General features: G+C 40.8%; 1 protein-coding gene across 2 annotated transcripts in view; it reads left to right on the top strand.

The window, feature by feature from the left end:
- ARHGAP18 (Rho GTPase activating protein 18) overlaps positions 1 to 25,883 on the top strand; it is a 68,873-nt gene that overhangs the window by 5,032 nt on the left and 37,958 nt on the right. For both annotated transcript variants that reach the window (XM_075145811.1, XM_075145812.1), the window contains exon 2: positions 24,634 to 24,833. In XM_075145811.1, the coding sequence (XP_075001912.1) occupies positions 24,634 to 24,833 (200 nt within the window). The remainder of the gene's footprint in view (positions 1 to 24,633; positions 24,834 to 25,883) is intronic.

Below are 25,883 nucleotides of genomic sequence, written 5' to 3'. Positions count from 1 at the left end.
ACTGTGTAAGTCTGCATAAAACAAAATATTTATTTTTATACGTCTTTGTAAATATGGGCTTTACTAACTTAGTAGTGGTAGCATCTGTGTTCGCTGTGAGGATGGGTGACAAGTGAGGGGCATTAAATACTTGGTGTTTTCTACAGACAGCTGTGGTCTAAATCACTTGCTCACTAGAGAAACTAGATGATAGATGTCCTTTGAGCTTGGAAAAATGACAAAGACTTCTGCTATGAATTGCCCACAATATATGATTTTTTCAAACGTTGACCATAATAGACATTACAAATCATACATACAAGAGGAGTTTATTCTTTCCTTACTAGAATAATCTGCCTCATTCATTGTTCAAATATTTGCTCAGTTTAATCTGAAGACTTAATAGTTTGCGTCTTAAGCCAAGAAGAAATCTAGTTGTAGTGTGAATTCATCCCTTTTTTCAAGGGCTGTTTCCACCTCCATTCTTTCAGAGAGAAAAGCTCTCATTCCTTTCCCCCTCTTTTCCCACCAGTGACTCACTCGTGGAATTGAAATCCAGTGAAATCCAGTTTGAAGGACTAAAGCACTGTTAGGGGTACATGTAATGCTCAGTGTACGAGAAACAAACTCACAAGCTAATTACTCACAACTGATTTAAGTTAGTGGAGCCTTTTGCAATTTCATTTGCAGTCTGCTAGTACAGCACAGATTTCAGTTTCTCCATATCATCACAGCATTTGTTGTTCCTGACCCCTGTAACCTGTCTTTCGTGATGCCAGGATGGATGGCTCAGCACAGTACCTTCCACGTGTTGCTTTGCTTCTGCAAAGCAAACATCTATCACACTATGACTGACTTTACAAAATCGTAGCAATCTTTTTATCTCCTAAGTTTACAGGCTCTACATGAGCACAATCTTTATCTAAATGCATTAGAAAAATCTTTCCTGCTTTGGATTTGGCTACTAATTTGAACAGTGTTTATTGTCTGATGCCTACCAATGTCTTCAGATAGAGCTGACAGGCAACAATACATTAAGTTGCTTTATTTAGCATTGCTTTTGTGTCTTTCGTACTTCATGCATGTATAAATATGTAGTACACTGCAGACCCTTAATGTGTTGCTTAGTTACTGGTGTATTAATCCCAGTAACTTGGTCTGCTGACAGCAAGATGTGATATCCCAACATTTCCTGCTTCCTTGATTCCGGATTCCTGCTTCATGGGGTTCCCCTTTCCCTCAGTTTGCACCTTATTTCTTTGAATTTATCTTGCTCCTGCCTTTGGTTCTTGCTATATCTTTCCAATTGATTAAAAAGCCCTCCTAGTGCCTGTTACCTATTGTCAAGTTGCTGCTCAATTTTATCTTGGTAGACGGAGCAAATAATTCTCTTTGAGTCTCTTTGTTTCTTCAGTCTGAAAATGCTTTTTGTGACACTTCAGCATTTTCAGCATCCTTCTTTGCACTTGCCCTGCTACTTTGCTTCTCCTTCACCCCCCCGCCTGAATTACACGCAGTACTTCTGTGTCAGTCTCATGAGTGTCACCTATACAGGTAAAATCACTTCCTTGCTGCTAATTACCACCTCGGCCAATTGTATATACTGTATATATATATGCAGTCATGCCGTCTTGTTTTTCTAAGCATCCTGGTGGAACTTGCTTTGAGTTGCATGTCCTTTCTGAGCCCTAGATCTGCTCAAGCTCTTCTTTTTCAGTGCAGTCCTCATTGTGTAGACATGGTCACTGTTTCTTGCACTTGGACATCCATTTAGCATCTGTCAGTATGATAAAACAACATTATTTCAACAAGCCCAGTTCACCATGTGACCTACATTATTCAAGGTCGTGGATGTAGATTTGATTTAATGCCTTTTGCTATCAGTGAAAACAGTCTATTCAGTTATACTCTGGGTCAGGCCCTTAACTAGATATAAAATGAGAATAACTGTGCTGAATCAGTGGACCTACATAGCAGAAAAGAGGAAAATTGAGGCCCTGGGTAGATAGGTTTTCTTTTTTATTTTAATGACATACAGAGAATGAGATGTCATGCTTGTCTAGCTATAAGGAATGTGAAGCATAAAGGCCTTCTGAATATTTTAATTAAGGGCTTTCCCTTTTTTTCTTGAGTGTGTACAAATCTGGATGATACAGAGCGTAATACAATGTATAACTAGATGTGCTGTTATAAGCATGTAGACTTTATGCAAAATTAGAATGTAACTGAACTTCCAATGAGCAAAGTGCCAGAGGAGCCATGTAAATCTGAACTCCAACGTTCGCTCTAAGTGTGGTATCAAATGAGTATTTTTTTATTGTTTCTCTAAGTTCTTTTTCTCTGAAGAGCAGAATTGTTGAACCTGTTTTTGAATACGACTAATGGCATTTTCAGTCTGCTGATACTGGCACTCAATTAAAAAGTGTTATAGTCTATTGTTATTGCCAATATTTTACTCATTTCGTAACTGTTACTAGAGAGGCTGGAGCGGAAACCTGTAAAGTTTTAAAAGGCTACTCAGACATGTTTTGGTAACATCTGCAATGCCAGCACCCTTGTCTATAGTTAATGCTTTTTTACTAGAGTTACTGAGTACGCACCTTCATTTTTTTCTTCTATGAATCAGAATGCTACAGCTGAACGGGGACCATAATTACAGTAAGTGATACAGCAAGGTTCCTGCTGTGAGTGGCATTGCAGATTCCTGTTACACATGGGTCACTGATTGCCACTCCAGACTCCTTGGTAAATCAGCTTGGCCAGGGGAAGAAAAACTCCACACTCATAAGTTTTGAGTATTTCCAACATGACAGTGGACTGTTTTGTGAGGGCTGCTGGTTTTGCAATGAACTTACCTCTGCCTTGCAGTCTTGATCTCAAAATAATCATGTTCAGGCAGGGAATTTAAATATTTATAACTGAATAAATAGGAAAAAAAAGTAGGGTTTTTGCTTTGTAAAGTATTGAATGTGTACAAAATAAATAGACTTGGTAAGTACAATTGTAGCCATCATTTTCTGAGGCATATTTGTGGTGATACCCCAAGCAGCCCATGGGATGAATACCTAAGCAATTTACCCCTCTGCACGCCTGAAAAAGCTGAAACTATGAACTTATTCTTTGGTCATTGTTTTGTGCCAACTCTCTTGTATTACAGCAGAATAAAAGTGTGCACAGAAACTTACTTACCTGGTCACGCCTCCCTGTGAGAATCAGCTGCTCAATATTCCCCCTTGTCCTGTGACTCTGTTCCCTGCCTTTCCTGCTACAGCATCCCAGTCCTGTTAGCCTTGAAATGCTTCAATGAGAATTTCAGAGTTTTTATCTATCATCTTTCTATAACACCCTTCTTTCCTAGAGAGGCTTCTTTGACCAAAAGGTGACAATAAAAATGTGTTAGAATGTTTACTTTGCAGGGTCCCCCAGTATTGTTGGAGGACTTAAAATGGTTTGGGGTGAAATATTTGAGGAGGAGCAAATGTGAATGTTTTTAGCATGCTTAGAAATATGGTCGAGGGTATACCACACGTGAGAAAGCAACAAGGTAAGAATAATGCTGTCTTCCGCAAATAAATTAGTATCTTACCATGCATACTGAGTGCCAAACTGCAGCAGAACAGTTGGCATGTTTTGCTTGATTTAGCGTGACTGCAAATCTTCAGTTTACCACTCCTCAGACTACCTCTTCTTCCTGTCCATCCGTCCCTAAACCACCCAGACAGCTTTTACTCTGGCTTAGGGAAGTCAGATATTTTGTCTTCACTTCCCTATTTGAAAACCAGGAAAATACTTAAGAGGATGTGTGACAATTGTTTGGTCAATGTTTAGTGATATGCGCTTAGTAAAGTACATTGTTTAATTTTCATTATTTTTAATCAGTTGATTGTTTTTAGCTGATTTCTATGTAATTGTCGGAACAATAGTTGGTGGAACTCAAGGCCACTGATGAAATATTCTCTCTATCAGGAATTCTCTGCCTTTAATAAAATACAACAGCAAGGTCCAGGAGTATACGATATCCAGAGGTAACAGGGAGCTTTGCCCCTGGTTTAAGAGAGTGCAAGGTTAGATTTTAACTGTACAAATAAAGCAGAAAGTTCTTGTAGGCTCATAGTGGCCCAAGGAGTCATATAGTAATCGTGGTTATAGCTGTGGTTATGAGTCTGTGATCCCAGATACAAAGCAAGAGGCTTGGAGCAGTAACCAGAAGCCTCAGCTATGGAACAGCAAGGAAGCCCGGGTAAGCGCTGCCATACACACAGCCGTGACTCACTGGCCAGTCACAGCGGGAAACCAGAGCTATGGTTGCCACGGGCCAGTGGAAGATGCTTTCTCTCTCGGCAGTTGTTCAGAGGATGATAGATCTAACAGCTCCGTAGTGTAGGTTCTGGAGCCTCACCGTGTGATTCCCTTTGCCGCAACTGGATAAGAGAATGCTGGTGACGGTGTTATCACTGTGGGAATAGTTATCGCCATCATTACAACCCATTCAGAGAGTGGGCTTTCGTGTCCTACTAAACTCGTTCTGATGGCTCGGCTGTCTCATCTTTTCCTGAGAAACTTGTGTTTCAGGTAGACTTGAGGAATATCTTCTTGTTCTGTTGAAATTATTCTGTCAGGAGAGAGATGCCACACTATTTCCTGAAACTTTTTCTTTTCGTCTCAGAGTGCCTCTTAAGGCTTGTCCTGAACCAGCAGAAGTTTTGATGTGCAATGACAATGGGTGCAGGTCATGGCCATATTAGGCTGAGATAAGTGGAGGCTGAAAAGAGTGGGGACATCACTGAAAATGGAGTTTCCTTCCATCTCTCACCTACACCTTCCTAATGTTTTTCTTGCCCTGGCATTGGCATTTCTGAGCTGACTGAAGTAGGCTGCGCTGGATCAAAAAAAAAAAGATCCGACTGAAAGCCATATTTTTTTGCAAGTGTTGTTTTCAGACAGATTGGTTTCTTAACCTAGCTCAGCAAGTGACTGCATCAGTGACGGTGCTGGCACGACGGAGGTGATGGAAACTCACAGGAAAGGGGGATTTGACAGAACCCTGTGGCAGCAGCCTACATCTGTGCCAGCTTAATGTCATCATTATGGGGCTGCAATTTGACAAGATAACTCGTTTTTATGAGTCCTAGTACTGTCTCACATCCTGTGAGAGGCTCATCTGATATAATTTAACTCTATTGGTTCAGATTTGTTAAAAAGATATTTGATGGCTTAACTTTATACTGACAGGGTTTTAGTCAGTTCAGGTACAACTTGTCCTTTCGCAGCCACTCTGAAGCTACTATAAGCTTCATCTCCGGCTCATTTAATCCTGACTCATACCATTCCGTGACTCAGTCGTGTGCACGTCCCCTACCTGCAAAAGGCAGGCTGCGTTGTGAGAAGAGATCCTTGGGATCCAGGTGTGTTGCGCGGCAGGGAACACCTGCGCTCCTCTTACGGAGCTGCGGATAACCTGCCTTCCCCTCGTCGTCTGCGTGTGGCATCGTGCAGCCTGCCTCACCAAAAGAAACACAAGCCCAGCTTGGATTCCCACACACTGTAATGAGGTAAATTAAAGTGCAGTTTCTAAATTATGGTTGGTCATCAGTTGATAAGCCCTTGAAACTTGCTGATTCGTGCCTTGTTTAAACACACCTTTCTTTGCTCTGAACTTTGCACCAGAGGGATCACTTTGGTTTCGTAGTGCCCAAGGTAGTACATCAAAACAGTATCAGGAATGAGAAGTATAATCAGAATAGCTCATATGATTTCCTATAGGAAACACAACCTAACTTTTCATTGCAGTAATATTTTCTGTTTCAAGGGTAAAAAAGACTAAGACATTAAATATCTAAGACATTATACAAATATAAGTCATTGAAAATATTATGTACAAATTAAAATGTCCAAGCATCTGTCCAGTGACCCAAATTCTGCCTGCCTCCTCCTTTCAGAGAAGGATATTTACACTGTGGTACTTGTTCTCTTTGAGGTGAAAGCTAAGAAAAAGACTGTATTTGTTTGAACTTCTGGATGGTACGTATAAGAACAAACTAAAACATGATCTTTTTTTTCTCCTAGTAAGTAGGAGCTGCTTATGAAAGGTTACGGGAAACTTCATGAGCTTCATGCTGTGAAAGCCGGTATTTGGCACTTTGTACTTCAAATCAGAAAACAGCTTATGAGGATGTATGGTATTAAAATCTGTGTGATATGTCACAGCGTTTTGGTTTTTGTGCCTTGCTTGAGCTTGTGAAGTGATTGTTTAAGAAAGTTTTGTCATCCTGTATTAGGGAGTGTAAAAGGGAGACATTCACTTACATGTTTTTGCTCACTGTCCATTTGCTGAATTATTTGATACAGATTTCACTAAACACAAACCTCAGTATAGGGTGTTACAATTTCTCTTAATTTTAAATATATGTATATATTTAATCTCTGAAATTCAGATTAGGCATAAATTCAGTTTTTGTTGTATACTTTAGAAGAAGTTGCTAAGTGAGATCCAGTTAGTTAGCAGCTAGCAGTTAGCAGAGGTGAAAAATGCATCTGGAGCCAGGCCGTCGGTCAGTACGTCTGCAAGGGCTGTGCCAGCAAGAAGCAGGGCAGGGGACGGGATGCGATGACAAAGCACTCAGCATAAGCAACCTTATATGACAGTCTTTTCAAACTTTTCAAATTGTGTATTATAATCTAAGCTTGTATGCAAAATTTTGTAAGAGCCTGGAGCCAGACTCTTGGCTGTCTTTTAGCAATGGGGTGTTCCCTCCCCTATGAATGCCGGGATTCCTCCTGGGAAACAGATTACTGGGCTGCGCTGCGTGGTAGCTTTCTTGGGGCACATCTCCACTGCGGTGTGCTCGGGCCTTAGCCCAGCACCAGCATGACCCCGTTGGATAGCTATGTGGCTGTATTCGTGGGGGATTGAGCCTAGGCTGAGAAACCTTTCCTTCAACCTGGCTTGGTCTTTTGGTTCTGTTTCTTTTTTTCCCCTGTGTGTGGTATGGTGTTGACACAGGTGCACAACCTCTGATTCTGGACAAGCTTGGTGCCTTTTGTACCGTGCCCTGTTACGTTAGTCTCCTGGAGGTTTTTGAACCTCTGTTTCTTTCTCACCCTCCAAGTCTTCTCACATGGGTATTTTGTATAAATATGTAATTCAACTTTGATCCAAAGGAGCTTCAGTTGGATAAAGGATATTTCTCCAAGTAGGTTATCTTGCACAAATCACTAGTAGGAGACACTGTTCTTATTAAGCAGAAGAATCAAGGTCACATCTGCATATGCTGCTTTGGTGATTTCTTTTTTCTCTTCATTTTATTTGCAACCTTCCTTATAGGTAAGGCTGTAGATAATCTTAGTGCCTGTACATGCAAACATTTTTTACATGCGTGTATTGGTAGATACCTTTATTTGTTTTGACAACGTATACCGACTTGTGTAATTTTGTGTACAGCTATAGCTGTAATTCAGTTTGCTGGCTAGGAACACTTAAGTTTTTGGCTAGCAGTGTTGCTCTAGGCAACAATTTTTGATATAAAAACCCTTTTATTGCGCTACTATAAATTTCTTTCTACAATTCTGATTTCCTTTAATTAAGACTAGAAGTTGTTCTTGTCTGGATGGATTTCTTTCCTTCCGTTCTATAATACGTATATTACATAAGTATGGTTGTATATGAATAGATGATCTGGAATTCTGTGGATTTGATTTCTGCTTTCTATGGAGTGATGGTTTCATCCCATCTGAGCACACGTGTCATTGTCTAGCTATGCATATTAACCTCTTCCTTAAGATTTGTTTTATATTCCTTTCATTTTGTTTTATTCAACTTGCAAATGAGGATTGGGAGGTAAAAGCTTTTTGTTACAATATGCAACATCATCTGTTAATGAGTATCTCTGAAATAATGGGCTACTCTTACACAGAATAGTGTAGGACTGCTTAAAGTCTATTGAAGTTGGGAAAGTTTTCTGGTGTCCATCAGATGTCCAACAATATTATGTGATCTTTGCAAAAAAACACCTCCTTTCTTAAAAATATTTGGGAAGTCGGAAGTCTAGAAATGAAAAGTAACTGGGCAATTTCTCATTTTACACACCATTGTTCCAATAATTATGAAGGCTGTTCACCTGTCACTTTCATGTAAAACTTTGAAGGTGACTTATTCAAGTAAGTTATTCCATTATACCACCACACTGTTGACATGAGAAGCTAATCTCTGTTTCTATTTAAGTTGACATTATCTTACTTTTGTAGGACTCTAGAATTGCTGAACATGTTTTGTACTTATCCTTCATTTTATTTTTTTAGATGCATTCCCCCTTTTTAATTGAAAGATACATTTATGCCAATGTATTCTCTATATCATTACTGAATTATTTTCTGTCTGGTTTTAAGAACTTTTACTCATTTACCTGTAGTTTAAGTTATAGCAAGATTCTTCTGAAGACTGATGAAATTCATCTGAGTCAAAATATTAGTATGAAGTTAGATTTTTTGACTTAAGGTAGAAAATTACAACTGTTCAGGGAAACATACCCTAAAAGCATAAGATGTTTTTGCAAGTAGGAGCAACACTTTTGCAGCTTACAGTAACCAGTGAGGGAACTGTAGTATTCTAAAGCTTTGATTTTTATTGTTAACTGTTACTTTGGTTCTGTAGCTTCTTCTGAGCTAGCCAGAGATGATCCTTTGTCCATGATGATCCATTTCAAGCTGCCACGAGAAGCCATTGCTAGTACTTTAAACAAGGAAATACTTACAAAACAAGGAGTTACTTACAATAACTCCCAAACTGCCCTGTCATCTTCAGGAGACGGACATTCATTTATTGATATGCGAGCTGCCTTGTGGCTGGCCTCATTAGCTCTGGAGGTGCAGAGCATGTGTTTCCCAGGCCTTCGTCCTGATCCCAGAGTACATTGTATCCCTCACGGATAGTTGTCCACCGAGGTGGTCTGTCAAACAGTAGCTTGGCAATTTTACCTCAGGAAGTCCACCATCACCTTAATGGTTTTTAATCTCTGTGAGTCCATGTGCCATCCAGTCTGCTTCCAACTGGTTGCCATCTGAGAAGGGTGGGAGAGTACTGCTGCAGTGAGGGGTCATGGGACGATCAGCTGTGCCAGGCTCCTAAAAGGGCATCCATATCCATTTAGTTTCTTAAGGAGGAGGCTTGTGACCCTTACAAGCAGAAGAGGGTATTGCTTTGTCTTTTTCCATTATCAAGGATCCCTCATGCCACAGGTTTTGCTTTCTCAGAAGCACCTGCTTTGCACGGTTGACACCAAGTTGCTGCTGCTAGGCAAGTGGGAGTTTGCCTGCTCGTCATCTGTCTGAGTGAGCTCTCCATGATACTAAGGAAATTGTTAAAGTTAGGGAGATTTGAGCAAGACGTCTTGCGTGTTCCTTCTGCTAGATACGCCAAGGTCTGCCTGCCCCTGTTTCTCTGGCTTGATAGTTCGGAAGAAAGGCAAGGTGGCTGGCATATCCAGCTGTGGCAGGCTCACGTGTGGATAACTACTGGATAGATGTGACTCTGTACACTCTGGTTCCCTGAAAGGATGCCTTGCAGGTGTTTTCCTAATGACCTCTAGGATTAAAAGGGATTAAGGAAAAACTAATGACAAGGGCCATTCCAAGTCCTTTGTACAGTTCTGGAATCCAAGTCTTCTGCTGTGTCAGGTTGAATGAGTAATACAAGGGAAAAAACAGTGGCATTGGGGTTTTTTGTGGGAAGTGGCTTAACTGCTCAAAGGGTCACTGTTACTTTGGGTGTCTGCTGGTGACCTCCAGTGGAAGAAAGCCTAGCTGTTGTCTGGAGGTGTAGTGCTGAGGTGATGCTGATGCCCTTTCTGTGGATGTAGACTCATCACTATTTCTGAATAAAGAATTATTCTCTGCTGCGGCCACAGAGAGTGACAATTCGCACTGGGCTGGTGACGTGCTTCAGTCGTGCATCTAGTTGGCTCTGCTCAATGTTATCACACAGTCCTCTGACAGTCCTGGTAGCTGGAGTTTTTCCATGTAGTCTCTCCTAGTGAACAGAGATACCTTTCCCTTTCACCCGAATCGGACTGGCTGCCTTACTGCTTGTGCTGTCTTTGGAGGGGTCTGCCTGTAAGGACAGGGAGATCCCAGGGTCTGGCAGATGGTTGTGTTGGGGGGTGGATTGAGGCTGCTCCGAGAGGGGTGCTCAAAGGGTGGTGTCTGCCTCTTGTGAGTTACTGTAAAGGGTGGGGTGGCCTTGAGGTGTCGGCCTTGGGGGCATCCCCCGGGGCGCTCCGAGGTTGCACTGGTGTGAAGCCTGTGTGAACAGAGAAGGAATTGGAGCCGAAGAGCATTACTTTGGCACTCTTGGGGAAGAGGCAGCTTCAGTGTATTACGTCATCGTTTAAAACAATAGCTTATATACTTGGTAATAAAAAATCAGGGCGTTGTACGAATCATTCTAACTGATTTACTTCCAAGTGAGGTGTCATAAAACAGTGAAAAAAGGAAAATGAGGTCAGTTGCCTAGAGGCACGGTCAGTGAAAATATCCCTAAATCCCTCATTGCACCTTCCTGACTTTCAAAGAGGAAGGAGATCTGAGCGTGTCCGGTGAAAACACACAGCAAGGGTAGCAGAAGCTATAGAGTATACACACCGGTTTTGCATTTAGAGAATTGAGAGTTGAGAAAATAGTATAATTTAGGTATATGGGCATTTGTCTTTCTTTGAAAGTTTCCTTTTCATCTTTGTATTAAAATGTGTTGTAAATTTTTTGTTACAGAGTTTCTACTTCCCATGCTATTGCTCTGTTGACTTACATTGTATGTTTTAAACCCTTTTGATGTTGACAAGTGTATGATTCCATTTCTGTGTCAATCTGTCAGCGCTTGTATAGTCTTTGTAAATATAAGGCTTTGTCCAGGTGCCTTATTTTGGCGAGGGAATTATTCTTTATCCTCTGAGACAGAATTGGCTACTTATACAAACAACTATTTCTTGTATCCAGAGAAACTTTTAAGATTGCAAGTGTGCATTTTCAGTGCAGAAGATACTAAAAAGGCATTTAGTTTAATACCTCTGTTAGGAAGGGGCTCAACTGTGTCACCCTGCCTGAGCTTGAAGGATGTATTTGTCACTCGGCTCAAGCCCAGAGATGTTCAGTCCCTTCATCGCCTCCCCAGCACTGTTGGTATGTGCTGGTTCCCTAAGGTTTAGGGTGTCTTAGGGAGAGCTTCAGAGCTGGAAAGCCAGCGGGGTCCTGCCCGGCGTGGCGAGGTGACATGAGGGCTGTGGACGGGACAGAGTGGTCGGGCAGTGCCTCTTAGGAGCTGGGAGTGAAGGACTTGCAGGGCGCCCTGCAGCTTCTGCTCTGGTTTGCCTCACACCTTGTTCCCTTCACTGGCTAGAAACGTCTCTGCTCTGTGCACCCAGGTCAGGCCCGTTCAGGCTGTCTTTCATTCCTCCCTCCCCTTCCCCCCAAACTGCAGGCTTAGGTCACTGTCATAATATGATGTTTTCAAATTAATTAAAATGAAGTTTTCATATGTGACTTAATATTGCATGCAGCAAATGTTTTTTTTTCCTGTGTACATGTGATACTGTATAAAAACATATGGTATTCATTTGTAGAAGATGCGTCTCATAATGGGAAGTACAGATGTCTAGCATTGGGAGCTTGGTCCTGTAACGAAAAATCACAGATAGTAATACTCAAGAGTGCATAACATTGCTCATGTTCTTCTGGACATAGTGTGTGTACATATGGCAAAAGAAAATATGAATTTGTATTTATAGAAGTATCTGCATATGGATTGAGCCTTATTTCAGGTTTAGTATGTTATATGCGAAGCACTATTTCATTTTCCTTGATTATTACTGGGGTCTGTAATCATAGCTACTTAGCGTTACGAGTAAGTGCTATTTTTACCCTGTTTACACAAAGGAATATGTCTAAACTTGAAGTTAGGGATTTAACCTCTGGAGACATGGGGAAAGTTAAAAGAGTACAATGTCATTCTTACTTGCATTTTTTGCTGGCAGTTAACCCTACTGAAGTGTTTTGTTTGGGAAATGCAGGGTAAGAGTTATGGCTAATATTAGTGATGCAATAATTTTAAAAAGACAGATTTATGTTGCTTTATATAACCGATACCTTTTTAGAACAATAATCATGGAGAACGTTACCAGCTGAAAAACTGTAGGTGACACTTATATGTTGATTTAGAAACTGGTATCTCTCATGTTTGTAAAATGCTGGTGAAGAAAGGGGTGTTGGTTAGGAAGAGAAACAAAGGATTTTCCTAAATAATTTCTATTAAGAATTACCATCTAAATAATTTATAAATCTAAAAAATGATACTTTTTTTTTTTTTACTTACTACCAGTATTTAATATTTAAATCCCAGAATTCTTGCAGTCCCTGCCTGCATCCTCTTTTTGATGAGTGTAATTTAAACTAAAGTTGGTAAGAGCTCTTTTGGTCTTCCGTTTCCATAATTCTGGAAACAATTTTTTTCTCATTTTACTAACAGCACATTTTTTTTCAGCTGCAGAGTAAGCAGTGACTGTCAGCCTTCCCTTTCTGACCAGTCTTGAACATTTGCTTTTGCTGCCTTAAAATATGACGACAGTCTTCCATGGCCGTGTTAAGTTTTGCTGAACTCGCTGCCCATGTACCCACATGGAAAGGAGACTGCTTACGCCAAAAAAGAATCAGATCTAAGAGTAAAAAACAAAAAAAATGTAATGCTGTTAGTGGAAATGAGAAACAAGGATTACATGTGTAAAATCATGATCAGTTAATAATAAAATACATATGGGATTATTTTTAGGGTTTGTTTTTCATTTTGAACAGTTGTTCCTATTAAATGATTGGTATTTAATTTGCATGTTTTGTTTACTTTTTCTTAATTTCCAGTGTTTGTTTCTTTTCTGTTTTTCCCCCTATTGTTTGGTTTGTATTATGTTCTCTTTGTTCCAGGAGAGGAGAAAAACAAAACCACACCTCTTTTAAATCCTTACTGTTGAAGTTTTGTTTTTGTATTCAAGTGCTGATGCTCAGACCTTGTGGGCAGGTAGCACGGTAGTGAACGCTATGGTAGGCATTTAGTGATGGGTGGCATCCTATCAAGGGAGACCCAGACTGTGAGAACAGATTCATTACTGTGGGTAATCTGGCTTCCCCTCCCCATCACTCCTCTCGAACCTGACGCATCAGAAATCACGTCGTTCCTTCCTCTCTCTTGGGTTATAGGCCATTTCTGCTGTGGGTGGAAGGGTTTTTTCCTAAGCTGTGGTGGTGAAACAATGGAGCAGTTGGAGCTCTTAAATTACAGACCAGGCGTTTATCTCAGGGCTACCACTAGTTTCCGAACTTGCACATGAATGCACCTATATATTCAAATTGGTGGCTGTAAATCTGTATATTTAATTTGTAAGTGAAGGGACATATTTGTGCATACAACAACCAGTAAAGCTTTGCAGGGAGCTTGGTTGAAAAAATACACGTTTTTATATATTTTCTGCCAATGTTCAGAAAACAGAGGTGGTAGTGAAGGGGGAGAGGGGAGGAGAGAATCTGTGGTCCCAAGTTGCTTCCTGCTTGCTTGGGTGTCTACTGACGTTTAAAAACTACCAGATATATTGGGGGGGGGGGGGGGCCGCAATATATTAATGCAATTTTGTTTTAGTTAGTGGGGTTCCTGCTGGGTTATAGGACACCAAGCCTTTGGAAGTGCTCATTAGCATAGATAACAGAGAGGGCTGCAGACAGTTCAGTTGTTACACTCCAGAAACAGGTATTCCCCAGGAATATTTGCTTAAAAGAAGAATTTGGCAGGAAAGGAGACTTTGTAAAGGCTCATGGCTTTAGCAGTTGCCCTAGAAGATAAAAAGTAAGAATTGTGACTGAGTGTCCTTTTCTTCTGCTGAGGTGTCCATGGACTTTTCTGCTGCCCTCTTTGTGTGGTGGGTCTGTGGGGAGGGGGTCTGAAGGAAACAGCTGGATCAAGGCAGACCTGCATTGCCTGCCGCCTCTGCCATGGCACGCTCTGCCTGGCTTCTACTGGAGGAGGTCCTCAAAGCAGGTTTGCCTCATGTGCAGAGACATATGCAGCGTTGTTGTGTTAGCTCCTCTGAGAGCAGGTGAAATCCCAGCGACCACTTTTGAAGCTGGTTGCAAACACCTCCTTCCTCATGCTGAGCCTGAACTAAACCCAGATTGTCCAGCCCTTACGGTGTCCCTGAGGCCTCCCTCTCTCCTGTTCCCTTGCCTTTAAGGATGCTTCTTAAGAGCATCCTCTCTGCTTCAGTTTCTGAACAGACCCGTATCCCTCGGTGTACTTGGGTGCTGGCTTGCCTTGCGCAAGCTGCTCGCCTCAGCCCTTTGTGCAGGTGGCTCTGCTTCCTCCTCTCCCACTCTCCTCTAGCTTCTGTGAGAGCACCTTTATCCACGTTGACTTAGTGGGTCTTTGCTGGTGGTTTGTTTGGATAATGAAAACAGTTTCCTTACAAAAGGTCTTGAGGTTCCTGCATGGATTTCCTTGTCTGCTGTTTGAGAATGCTCATACAAATTCAATGACAATTTATTCTGACTGTAAGGATTATATTGTCATAAATTGTCTATGAATGTGTGCCAATTTCCGTCGAGCATAAACAAAAGTACCGAATTGTGCTGTAGGCCTTAATATTTGCAACTAAAAGAGTTCTAGGTCTAACTAACAGGTCTTTAACATGGTAAGAGCTAATGCTTTTAGAGGCACAAAAGTGACTCCAGTATCATTTCATGGCTGTCACTGTACTTTACTAGATGGTCCTGCTATTTGCCAGGATAGCTTAAATTGGGCTTTGTTGCCATGCTTATTTTTTTCCACTGTGAAAAGAAAAATAAATTATTTAAATCTTTCCTCTCTGTGCCTCTCAATAATGGAATTAGAAATACTGTATCTATTTCACTTCCTGGTTGATATATGTGGAGCCTGAAGTAATCTCACACAGGCTTTATTCTCTTCTTTGGGAGAAGATTAGTTCCAGTGGGTCTCTTAGAAGATTACAGAAAAAGCGTATTTTTAAAATGTGTCTGATGTGTTCGAATATTTTCCCAATAAGCAGCATCAGAGTTGTTACAGAGAACGTATTTTGCATACATTTTTGTAATTGATATGAATTGTAGAGAATGAAAAGAATCAAAACTGCAGAGGAAAACATCTGTGTCCATATGAAGCCAGGTGATGTAGAAGGCATTTGGAAGGAATGAGAAAGGTCGATCAACTGACCAAGGGTCAGAGCCAAAAACGTGACAAAGGCGATTCCAGTGAGGCCATTCCTTTCCTTATTTTCCTAGCTGTAAGCATTTCCAGCTCTTCCAAAAGTCTGCACAAGTTGCAAACCTGCTTCTAACGTAGTGCACTTGTGTGATTGTACCTATACAGGTCACCCAAGTTCCCTCGTCCCTTTGTTTTCCCTCTGGTGAATTTTGCACTCCCAGGAATAACTATTTCACTTCCTAAAATGTATGCTTTTGAACCAGAAATTTCTATGTATGGGTAAAAAATAGGAATGTGTTTTCAAAGCCTTTGAGAGTCTTCATTCAAGTGGTATGAGAATTAAAAGGGTCAGAATGGCAGGACCCGAGACAATATGGTCATCTTCGTTTTGTCAATACCGGAGTAAAATGAAAACTGCTTTCTTCTGATACTGCTTCTCAGTTTAGCAAATTGTGGTAATTTTATTGCAAGTCTGATAATACGTGATGTTTTAGTTAAAGCTCCAAATCTCAGTTCATGAGACTCACCTTTCACTAAAAGAAATAAGCAGGCTTCTGTATTTTATGATTGGAGAATAAAGCTAAAAGCATGCACTGAGTTGACCAACTCAGACGCTGGAATGCAACAGTCCCCCAAAAAACAAGAAGACACAACTGGTCCAGTCATTTTGTGGGGGACAGGCTTCATGGCTGCAGTTGTCAATCCTGAATTCTTTCTAGCTTTGCGCAGAGTGGAACAAGATCACGTTTATTCTGAAACAACCTGGAATGGCATATCAAATAACTGTTTTTGCAAATGTTCAAAAGTATATATGTTATAGTTCTAACACCTTTTTTGATAATAAATCTTTTCACATCATCAATCATACACAGGGGCCAATGATCTATACCATGATTTTAGATAGGGTGTGTATGTGTATCAGTTTACCATAATTATAATTTATCTAATCAGAAGTAGAAAATAGGTAGAATCTAAATGGCTGTGTAGGAACAGGAGGTCCTATTAAAGGAAATGTCATGAAATATTTTAATCTTCTTAGAAGTGCTGCATATAGTTCAGGGCGATTAAGTTTTGGCATCGTATCTGGAATTTCCCATTTCTGGTGCAGTGGATTAGAATACTAAGTGTAATAGTCTGTGTCATTGCCACAATTTCCTTCCTGTTTTCTTCAGTGACAGATTGGGGTTGGGAAAGGAGGAAAGTCATGTTCACTAAGGTAAAAAAATCTTATGTAAATAATAATTAGGATGTGACTGGAAGCAGCACAGTGTATATGTACACTTTTTAGACTTATAGTCTGGCAGCCCTAACGTTGGCCTGTTTTGCATTTATTATTCGTGCAGGGGTTTAAAATGCCAGTTTGTGGGGTTTTCTGGGTTTTTGTTTTGGTTTGGTTTTGGGTTGTTGTTTTTTTTGTTAATCTCCAGAGCAGTTTTGAGCAGGTATTAACAGCAGCTGATGGTATTACAAAAAACCCTAAGAGACCTGATTCTCTTTGCTCAGCTTTTTTTATGCTGATTTAGAAAGTTAGTACTGTTTTATACCCTCTCTGCAATCACTTTGTACTCTGTCTTTGGAAGGAGAACAGAGTTTTGCCTCAGTTCCTACTTCTCTGGCTTTTCTTTGGAGCTTAAGGGGATTTGGGCAAGTTTGATTGCAATTGACATTCAAAATGTCCCATAAGGTAACAGAGCAACCAAAATAAAACTCTAAGTTGGGAAAGAAGGAGTGCTAAGTGTTGGTTCACCAAAAATACTGGAAATTATGTTGATTCCTGTTATCTTTGCATGCCCTGTATGACCTTCTTGAAAAGACCGAGTTTCAGGAGAGTTTGCAGTCAGTCGTGGAAAGAATAAAAGACAGAAAAGGTAGAAGGGATGAGTTGTTGCAATGAGTGACAAGATTTAGGAGCTAGAAAGAAAAGCAGAGATATAAACCCAGATTAAAGTTTCTCTACTGCCTTCTCAAAGTTACGAACCACTTTAAAAGGGGTGAGAAATATTTTTGCATTGTTCTGGACACCAAATGTCCAGACTTGGATCTTGGTAGGTATTGCTAAGGGGTTACCTGCTGCTCTTGAAAGCTGGTGATACTGGCTTTTGTTTGACAGGAGGTTTTAGCTGTCAATGAAATAGAAAGAATCTTTTTAATATATTAAGCCATATAAAAAGATGAAGACATTTACATTTAGCTTTTTTTTTTTTAAACTTCAGTTAGGTAGTGTCATTACTTTGTGGCTTTATACAAAATCCAGTTACTTTAGAACCACCTGCTTTGATGGACACATCAATTACAATTTGATGGGTTTTTTTAACAGAAGACTTTGAAAGATGCTCAAAGCTGCACTGCAAAATACTGAATACTGTGCAAAGGGGTGGTGTGACAGAAAGAAATTTCATAAATATTAGGTTGAAATCCATTAGAATAAGTGATTTGGTAACAAATATTCTTGATTTAACATATACTTGGAATCAAGGCCTTGCATTATCTTCACATCTGATCATTTGGGATGCAGCTTTGCCTAGAAACTGTGAAAAGTCAGGATGCCCTTCTGGTAGTCGCCCTGGCTATAGAAAGGTCTGGCGATCACTTCCCAGGCCAGCGTCCCAGCCAAGAGCAGGGACCTCAAGCCAGGCAACTGCTCTAGCCATTAGATTAGAGCTTTCTTGGTTAATTCAGTTAAGAAGTCTTTGCATCTTGCAGCGCTACTTGGCTTCCTGAAAGGAGGGGAGGGATGAGGGGAGCTTTGGGCTTAGGAGCTTTACTTATTCCCACACTTCTGTGGTAGCTCAGCCTTCAGGATGAGAAGCAGGACAGGAGACCACATTGTTTCCCTCTCCTTATCTTTTTAGTTGTTTAGATTTGAAAGGACTTGGCAAGTCCTGTATTTATATTTAAGAGCACAGCATCCCCTGAATGTGATTGCTCAGTAAATAGTTTTGAAAATGGGCCACAGTACCCATAGGCATTTTTTGGTTGTTTAAATCCAGTTAGCCTTTGCACAAACTTAAAATTACTTACGAATTACTACTTAACTTTGTAACTCCTATGTCAACAAGATAATTCTGTTTTGCGAGTGCTCCTCTATTTATAGCCACAGTGCTGGAGTCTATCTCAAAGCCACAACAGCAGAGCTTCCTTTTATCTGCCTTGCAGTTCGCTATGGGTCAGATCTCGATCTTTAACGCTCAGTGGTCCAGTGGTGAAAGACTCCAGAGATCTGAGAATTATTCTTGTCTCTGTCACTGATTTGCACCATGAGTTTGAACAGCATGCTTCACCTCTCCGGGCCAAATACCCACCCTTTTTTTTTCCCCTCTCACAGCCTTTGTGCATCTTGTTTATCAGGTTATTAACACATCTAACCATGTGTCGGTATGATGCTCAGAATCAGTGAGTCCCGGTATCAGCTGAGGTATGGCTGCAATAATACTACTAATAGCTTTTACGTAAATGGCCAAACGTACACTGGCTTTGGGAGTGATGACTCGCTTTGCATGGGCATTTCAGAAGTTGCTGCTGTAATGTAGCTTAGTCAGATATGTTTCTGTCATTTTATATAACTCTGGAAGTAAAGTGCTAGTTTATTGGGGTGCCAGAGAGTGTATTTGAAGGGGCTGCAGTGCTCAAGACATTGCCTGTGCAAGAACCCCAATAGCAACAGTTAATGGCCAGGATTACTTAAAGAAGCTTTTAAGGCCAAACATACGAGGATTGTATTTTCAGTGTACAGCTTAAGGAGATGTAATAGTCCAGTTTGACAAGTAATTATATCACTTGATAATGCAATGCCTTTTTTTCACTGTTCTCAATGTTGGAAATTGGCTGATACAGACAAATGTTTGTGAAACTTTTAATCTTGTATAACATTGAATTGGCCTTCTATTTGGAACCTGTTTAAAGACAATGTTTAAGACTCCCATAGGCTTTGTTAGGCAGCTGTGGAAAAGGACCATATTTGTTTAACCCCAAAGAGTTGAATCCTAATTGAGGTTAAACCCAGTAATTAATCAGATGGCCTCTTCCCTTGTTCCACTCGTGACATTTTTTATAGTTGTGACAGTTTTTACTCAGGAAAGATCCAGGCCTGAATTTTGAATTCCAAAATTTGGCAAAAGCGGATGGAAAAAAGAACCCTTTACAGGAACTCCTAATTTGCAGGCAGAAAAGATGTTTCCCCCTCCTTCCTTTCACTTGTGTTTCACCCATTGTTGCAATTTTTTTCAGGAAGAAGATAACAGATTATAGAGACTGGTATCTTTTTGCTTTATTAGTATTTAGTAGCTGGACTTCATCCTTTCCTGGAGTCAGCGAGCTCTCCTGCAATAACCCTCTTAGAGGAGCTCCACTTCTCTTTCAGCAGTGTTAATCTATTCTGTTTGGTTCAACAGTGTATTTATATTCCCTAGTTTTTATGACCATGAGCATCCTTGCATTTAGTATTTCTGCCTTTCAGTATATTTACACATCTAATACATGCATACCCATATGTATAGTATATAAGGATACCAGGCAATTATGATGTTTGTATAGCGATGTAGAAAGATCATATTCAGATCCAAAATTAGTGGCTAGCACTATAGAAATGACAAAGATTATCTTTTTCTCATCACTCGCTGTTTTAAAACACAACATAGTCCTTAATTCTTGAGTGAGAAAAATGGAAGTAACGGCAAAATTAGCTTTCTGCGAACTGAATTTATCTGAAATGCCAGTGAAAGTGCACCTTACCAACTGGTTAATTTTTAGCTGCTGTAGTTTACACATGACAAGTGTCAGTTATGAACTGCTAAAAAGGCACTGGAACAGACAGGGAGGTTTAGATTTCACAGGAAAGAAAAAAAGGAGTAGAAACAACTGCGCTAGTACAAAGTGACTATTGATGAAATCAAAATTAGGCTGACAGAACCTGAAAAAAGCATATTTTTATTATGGTGTAAAACAGTGATTAATGTACAGAGTCATATTTTCTTAGAGGCTGAGAAAGGACAAGTTGGTGACAAAAGGAAAGGCTGAAGAAAATATTTGCACACAGTTCTTCTACATTAAATACTTGCCACAACATGAAGCTCATCAGTGCTTAGTGAAATAACCCAAATCTGGTTTCTTTCCTTGTAAATGTAATGAATGGTGTTCATTACAAAAATTGTTTTTAATGGCTCCCCTCTGGAAGAGCTGGAGTGCTTCGTCTTGCATCCTTGATGTTTCTAATAAATAAATGCATCTCCGGTGGGTGGGACAAGAAGACTAAGTCTGGTAAGAGACTGCAGTAACTATATTGAAGAATGGATTTTATACTTGGAGGCTCAGTTTTGTACTGAGATAAATAGGCAACAATCTCATCGGCTGCAAAGAGCACCCGTCTGAGTATCAGAGGTCAGAACTGACTGCATGATTTGAAAATGAGAGTATTGCACTGCTCCCTGTAAAGCTATTTGAAGAGTAAACTATTTACTAATGATTGGAAATAGATGTTAATGAGATTTTAACAGAGTTTGAGAGTGTTGTTACCAAAGAGCTTAATGGAAATACGAGTTTTCTGTGGGAAAAAAACTGCTGGAGAATAAACTTACCATTTAGTAATCTGAAATGCTAAATGAGTAGTGTTTGAAAATTACTTTAAGTGACTCTGTTTGTTAGCAGTAGATTACATTTTCTGGGGGAAGAAAAGAGATCTCCGTGAAGATACTTGTGAAAAGCAGCTGCATTTTTCAAATTTTAAATAGAAAAACCGAACACCTAAAAACTTAAGAATGTGCTGGAGAAGTAACCTATTTTCTGCAACCACAGTAATAGCTTCTTTTGTAATGAACTGTGCATATTTCTTACCAATAGTTTTTTGGAAAGCAGTCTTCTACAAAATTTTAAAGCTTGCAACAGGGGGTTGCAAAGCTTGAAACACTTTTTTAAGATTGGTTTTTTTTATAAGTCTTTCTGTGAATGTGGGATTAATAATTTTTAAAAACATATCTCTCTTCCAGGTTCCTTATAATATTATTACTAAGATTGATTGCTTTTCCCCTTCTCCTCTCTTTTTTTTTTTTCTTGGCCTTAACTTGTTCCCACCTATGCATTTGTATTGTGTGATATGCAACTAGTGCTTACTTAAGCATATGTTTGGAGAAGGATTGAATTTAGTGGAAGGTCACAGCAGAAATCCCATGTTCTTGGTCTTGTCAACAGATATATAAAAAGAAGAATCTTAATTGGCAACCTATTTTTCCCTGTGCTGTGATTTCTTTAAATTATTTTTCTTTTCTCATCTACATCAACCCTGTGGTATCAAGACTGTCCTCACTATCCTCAAAGGGTCTTTCTTCTTTGTGCCTCTTTGTGCCCGGGGATTCAGAGGAGGGACAGAGATGAGGATGCCTGGAGCCGCTGCTGTGCAGATTATGCACCAAATACTGCTTCACCAGCGTCTTTCTCTGGTGGGGTACGCAAAGCAAGAAACGTTGAACCAAGTGAAGTGAAAATAAGATCTGACCTGCTCTGTCAGGTTCTCTCCCAGCCTGAGCCTCTGTCTGTCCTAGCCCATAAAAATGTGAATTGTGGGTGTGGACAAATGCAGATGGCTTTGAAAGGGTTTGCAGTCCAAACAGAAGCTGGGGATAGGCGGTTGATTGAGGCTGACGAGGGAAGACGAGGAATCAGTGAGTGGGGCGGGAGCGGTGTGGCAGCAGCCGGTGGCCTCGGCTCCTGAAGAGCCCGAGTGCTGCCGGCGCTGGGGCTGCCAGCTGTGGATGGGCCTAAGGCAACACGCGTTTTGAAGGAGACGTTCGCAGCGGAGCGGTGAGGTTTTTGTGTGAATATTTCTCGGAAGGTTCCCCTGGTCGTTCGTGTCCTTCTCTGAGGGCTTTCATGAGGAGAAGTGGCGTTACTGCCCGCTCAAAGTTGGGAGCTGCTGCACTGATTCATTAATGACAGATGGAAAGGTCAGGCCGGGAGGAGCCTTACAAGAAAAGCAGCTTATGTTTGGTCGAGGAGAGCAGGCCTGTGACTGAAGGGTAAGGCCCAGTCTCTGGGAGTTAATGGGGTGTTTTTAATGTACAGCAAATGCTCACAGGACCCTGAAAATGGCCTTGAGTGCCCTGTGCCGAGTATCAGCTGTGCATTTCAGGGCGCAGGCTTCTCTGAGGCAGGACTCGGTCTGGGAGAGGTGACGAGCTGGCTTTCTTAGAAGGACAGGAGGAGCACTTGCCTGGAAGCGTGGCCCAGAGCCGCGGCCTGCTGCAGAATATCCCACCTCAGCCTGCTACAGCCCCCCAGAGTGCACGCTTTTAATGTATTCGGTCTGTCGGTATTATCTTTTGCATGGTGTGCTGTGGTGGTTAAATTTCAGCTGAGGTGAGTCAGCGAGAGCAGGCTGTTCCAAAGGTGAAAGGCCACCGAAGAGCTGCCGAGCAGCTCTGCGGGGTTAAGCCGAGGGACGACCTCACTCGGGCTGCCGTTCAAGTGTACAGAGTCTGTTTCTGAGAGGGACCCGGTCTGCTCTGAGCACCTTCAGCCGCAGGAGGACGGAAGCCTGGGCAAGGGCTGGGAAGCCCGACCTGCTTTAGCCACGCTTGGCACCTACATCGGCTGCTGGGGACGCGTCTGATGTGGCTCCATGAACATCTTTCTGTAGTGACTGGTGTTGGATCCACAAGCAGCACGGGTCACACATGGGACGCACCTGTCAGGAGAAGTTTAAGAACTGAGGTAGCTACACAGAGAAATTGTATTTATTGGGTAACATGCACTGCTAGCAAGATGTTGTTATTGCCATTGATGCAGAAGCTAAATACTCCTTTATATATTTTTTTTTTTCCTGGGCTTTCAAATAAGAGCAGGTTAAGGAATGGTGTTGGGGTGCATATTAGCTTGGTAATTCATTGTAATTTATTAACTTGTACCTGGAGCAGAGAGGCAGGGCGGGTGGAAACTCCCATAGTCCTTCCATAAGGCTCTTTACCTTTAAAGGCAAAGTCCATATAGTTAGTATTTCTTATCAGAGAATCAAGCACGTATGGTGTGAAAGGATTTGTGACTTGGGCACACAAGGGGCTTATCTTCAGAGAAAAAGGTATGGCTTTTTTACTGAGGGGCAGCTAACAAGCGTTAGTTGTCGCAAGATAAAATGTAAGGACGAGGTGCTTTTAATTCTAGATAAACTTGAAAAGTCAGCCAAATGGGAAGGTAGGACTTAATTTACTGCATTTACATTGTGATAAATCCACAATGCTTGATCTTTGATATGTTTTTCTCTCGGAATAAGTGATATTTATTACTTAACCGCAAACCATGCTTCCTTTTTTAGAATATGGAGACAAATTCAGACATAAAAGACATCTGAAGCTGTTCCTGCAATGTTAAGAACTTACTGTTTTTTAATACAAGGAAGAATTTTGATACACTGTCATAATAGTAGAGTAACTTAGTTTAGAAAAGACCACTGGAGATCATCTTGTCTGATCTGCCTCCCACTCAAAGTAGGACCAACTCTGAAGTTAGATCAGGTTGCTACTCATGTAATCCACGTCCTCTTTCTGATACTCTGAATCAGTTTGTGGCTTTTGATTTGGTATATTCGACTGTAAGGATGACCTGTTACTTCAATGACATCACTATAACCTTTGCACTTTTTAAGAAGGATTCTTTGCTAGGTCAGTGGTAGTTTTTTGCCCATGACGTAATGAGGTCAAGATGAGTCCTAGACGTTTCAGCTTGTTGGTTTCTTTTTTCTAGTTGCAGCTATACTTAAGATGAAAGATCCCTTTTGAAAGCATACATTTGGGAGGGTAAACCAAAAACTAGTAACATCAAACTAGACAAATGGTAAGCTTTCAGTCAAAGAGGAAGCAAGATAGAAACAAGTAGTGGCCTTTATTAAATGTTTGGACTCACCAGTTTACTTCACAAACTGTTACTTCAGTAATTCTACTTTGTCCTTTCCCAGCTGTAATTAAAGTCATAGATACCAGACTAAACATTTATAAAAAATAAAAGCAGAATAGCAAAGGAAAAAAGTAGGGATACTGTCAAGCTGTAAGAATTTACTCCGGCAGAAAAGCACTTTGGAAAAATTCTTTATGAACGGTGATGCTAGGAAGATACGTCCCATGAAGTTTGTGGAACTGACTGTTGTGAGTTGAATTAGAGGTTTGGTGTAACTAGGATTACTAGAACTTGGATTCATTATTTTCTCTTTAATACAGACTTCTGTGCCATTCCAGATTGGGAGATACGTATAGCAGAAATGCTAAATCAAAAATATATTCCAGATATGAAAAGTAATTTTTAATATCTTGATTTGCTTGTTGACAGTAGTTTTCTTTGACACAATTCATCACTAAATGCCTTCACAGATATTAATGTATCCTGTATCTTAAAATGCTAACCAAGAATTGCTTTTTGGTTTATGCTTATAGCCGTCGGTCTGGCCAGTATACAATGAACCATGACCATTCCAAGAAGACCCCTGATGGAGCATCGTTTGACCGCTCAGGATCCCAGGACTCCTTGGATGAACTTTCTATGGATGACTACTGGAAAGAACTTGAAAACATCCATGAAACCAGAGGAAATAATCATGAGGAACGAGTAGCACTTGTAGTGAAAGAGCCAGATGGTAATGAAATTTGTTCTTGTGAATGATCATCAGTTTGCTGATTTAGGGATTTTTCTTTAAGTCTTATTTCAAGAGATGGCGTCCACAAAACACACTTAAATCAAAAAGGAGGTCACTCTGCTGAACATCCACTGTTGAAAGGTCTGTTGCCTCTGATGCATATCACCAGAAACAGGCAGTGCCCTGAAAGAGAATTGTGTCGGAGATAAGTAAAAGGCTGGTTTTCCTTTAAACGGTATTTGCAGAACATCAGAAAGGTGCCTGTACTTGCAAATCACAACAATTGAAGCTTTATTTGCAGTTTACTGTTAATCTAACTTACCCTTTCACTCTTTGTGTATGTTGTTCGTTATTGTAGCTATTGTGGATAGAAACCTCACGCTTAGAAGACAAGCCAATGATTAACCGGTTTAAGTTTAGTGAGTAACTTTCTACGCTTGTAACTATTGTGATGTTCAGTTGTATTATTTTTGTTTCTCAGAAGCATCAATTATGGGCCACTCCTGAGGGCATGATCTTAGAAGAAGTTGGGCAATTTCTTTATTTTTCTTGTCTGATCAGATAAAAGAGGAGTAACGTCCTTAATTCCACTCTTCTCTTAAAAAATTTTTTTTAACAGTGCGGTATCTGCCCCTCTCCCATTCTTACAAGAGGCCCACAGTCTCAGTAAATTAAAATGATGAGCTTTGCACATTCGTATGACCTCTACATGAGTGAGAGGAATGTGCTCCATTAGCTTTCAAAGGGATTTGCACTTCTGTCTCCCTAGGCATTTTGAAACATCACCGCTATTTACAAGTGCTCTGAAGAGGGTAGCAACGTGGCCTCCGGAGAAAGCAGCAAGGCTCCGAGCCTGCGTGCCTGGGGAGCTGGGCATCTGGCAGAGCTGCGAAGCTTTCTCCAGAGCAGCAGAGCCCATCGCTCTGCAGCGCACGAGCCTCTTCTCTTACCCCAGCTCACTGATGCTGCTACGCCTTCATGCTCTGCACTCCAAAACCCACAATTTCCTTTTTTTTATTTATATATAGCCTTCTTCCCCCTAGTTGCTGC

Source organism: Calonectris borealis, chromosome 3, assembly GCF_964195595.1.
Source record: "Calonectris borealis chromosome 3, bCalBor7.hap1.2, whole genome shotgun sequence".
NCBI classification, from domain to species: Eukaryota; Metazoa; Chordata; class Aves; order Procellariiformes; family Procellariidae; genus Calonectris; species Calonectris borealis.
Note: the sequence above shows the minus strand (reverse complement) of the source record. Positions and strands in the feature narration are given on the sequence as shown.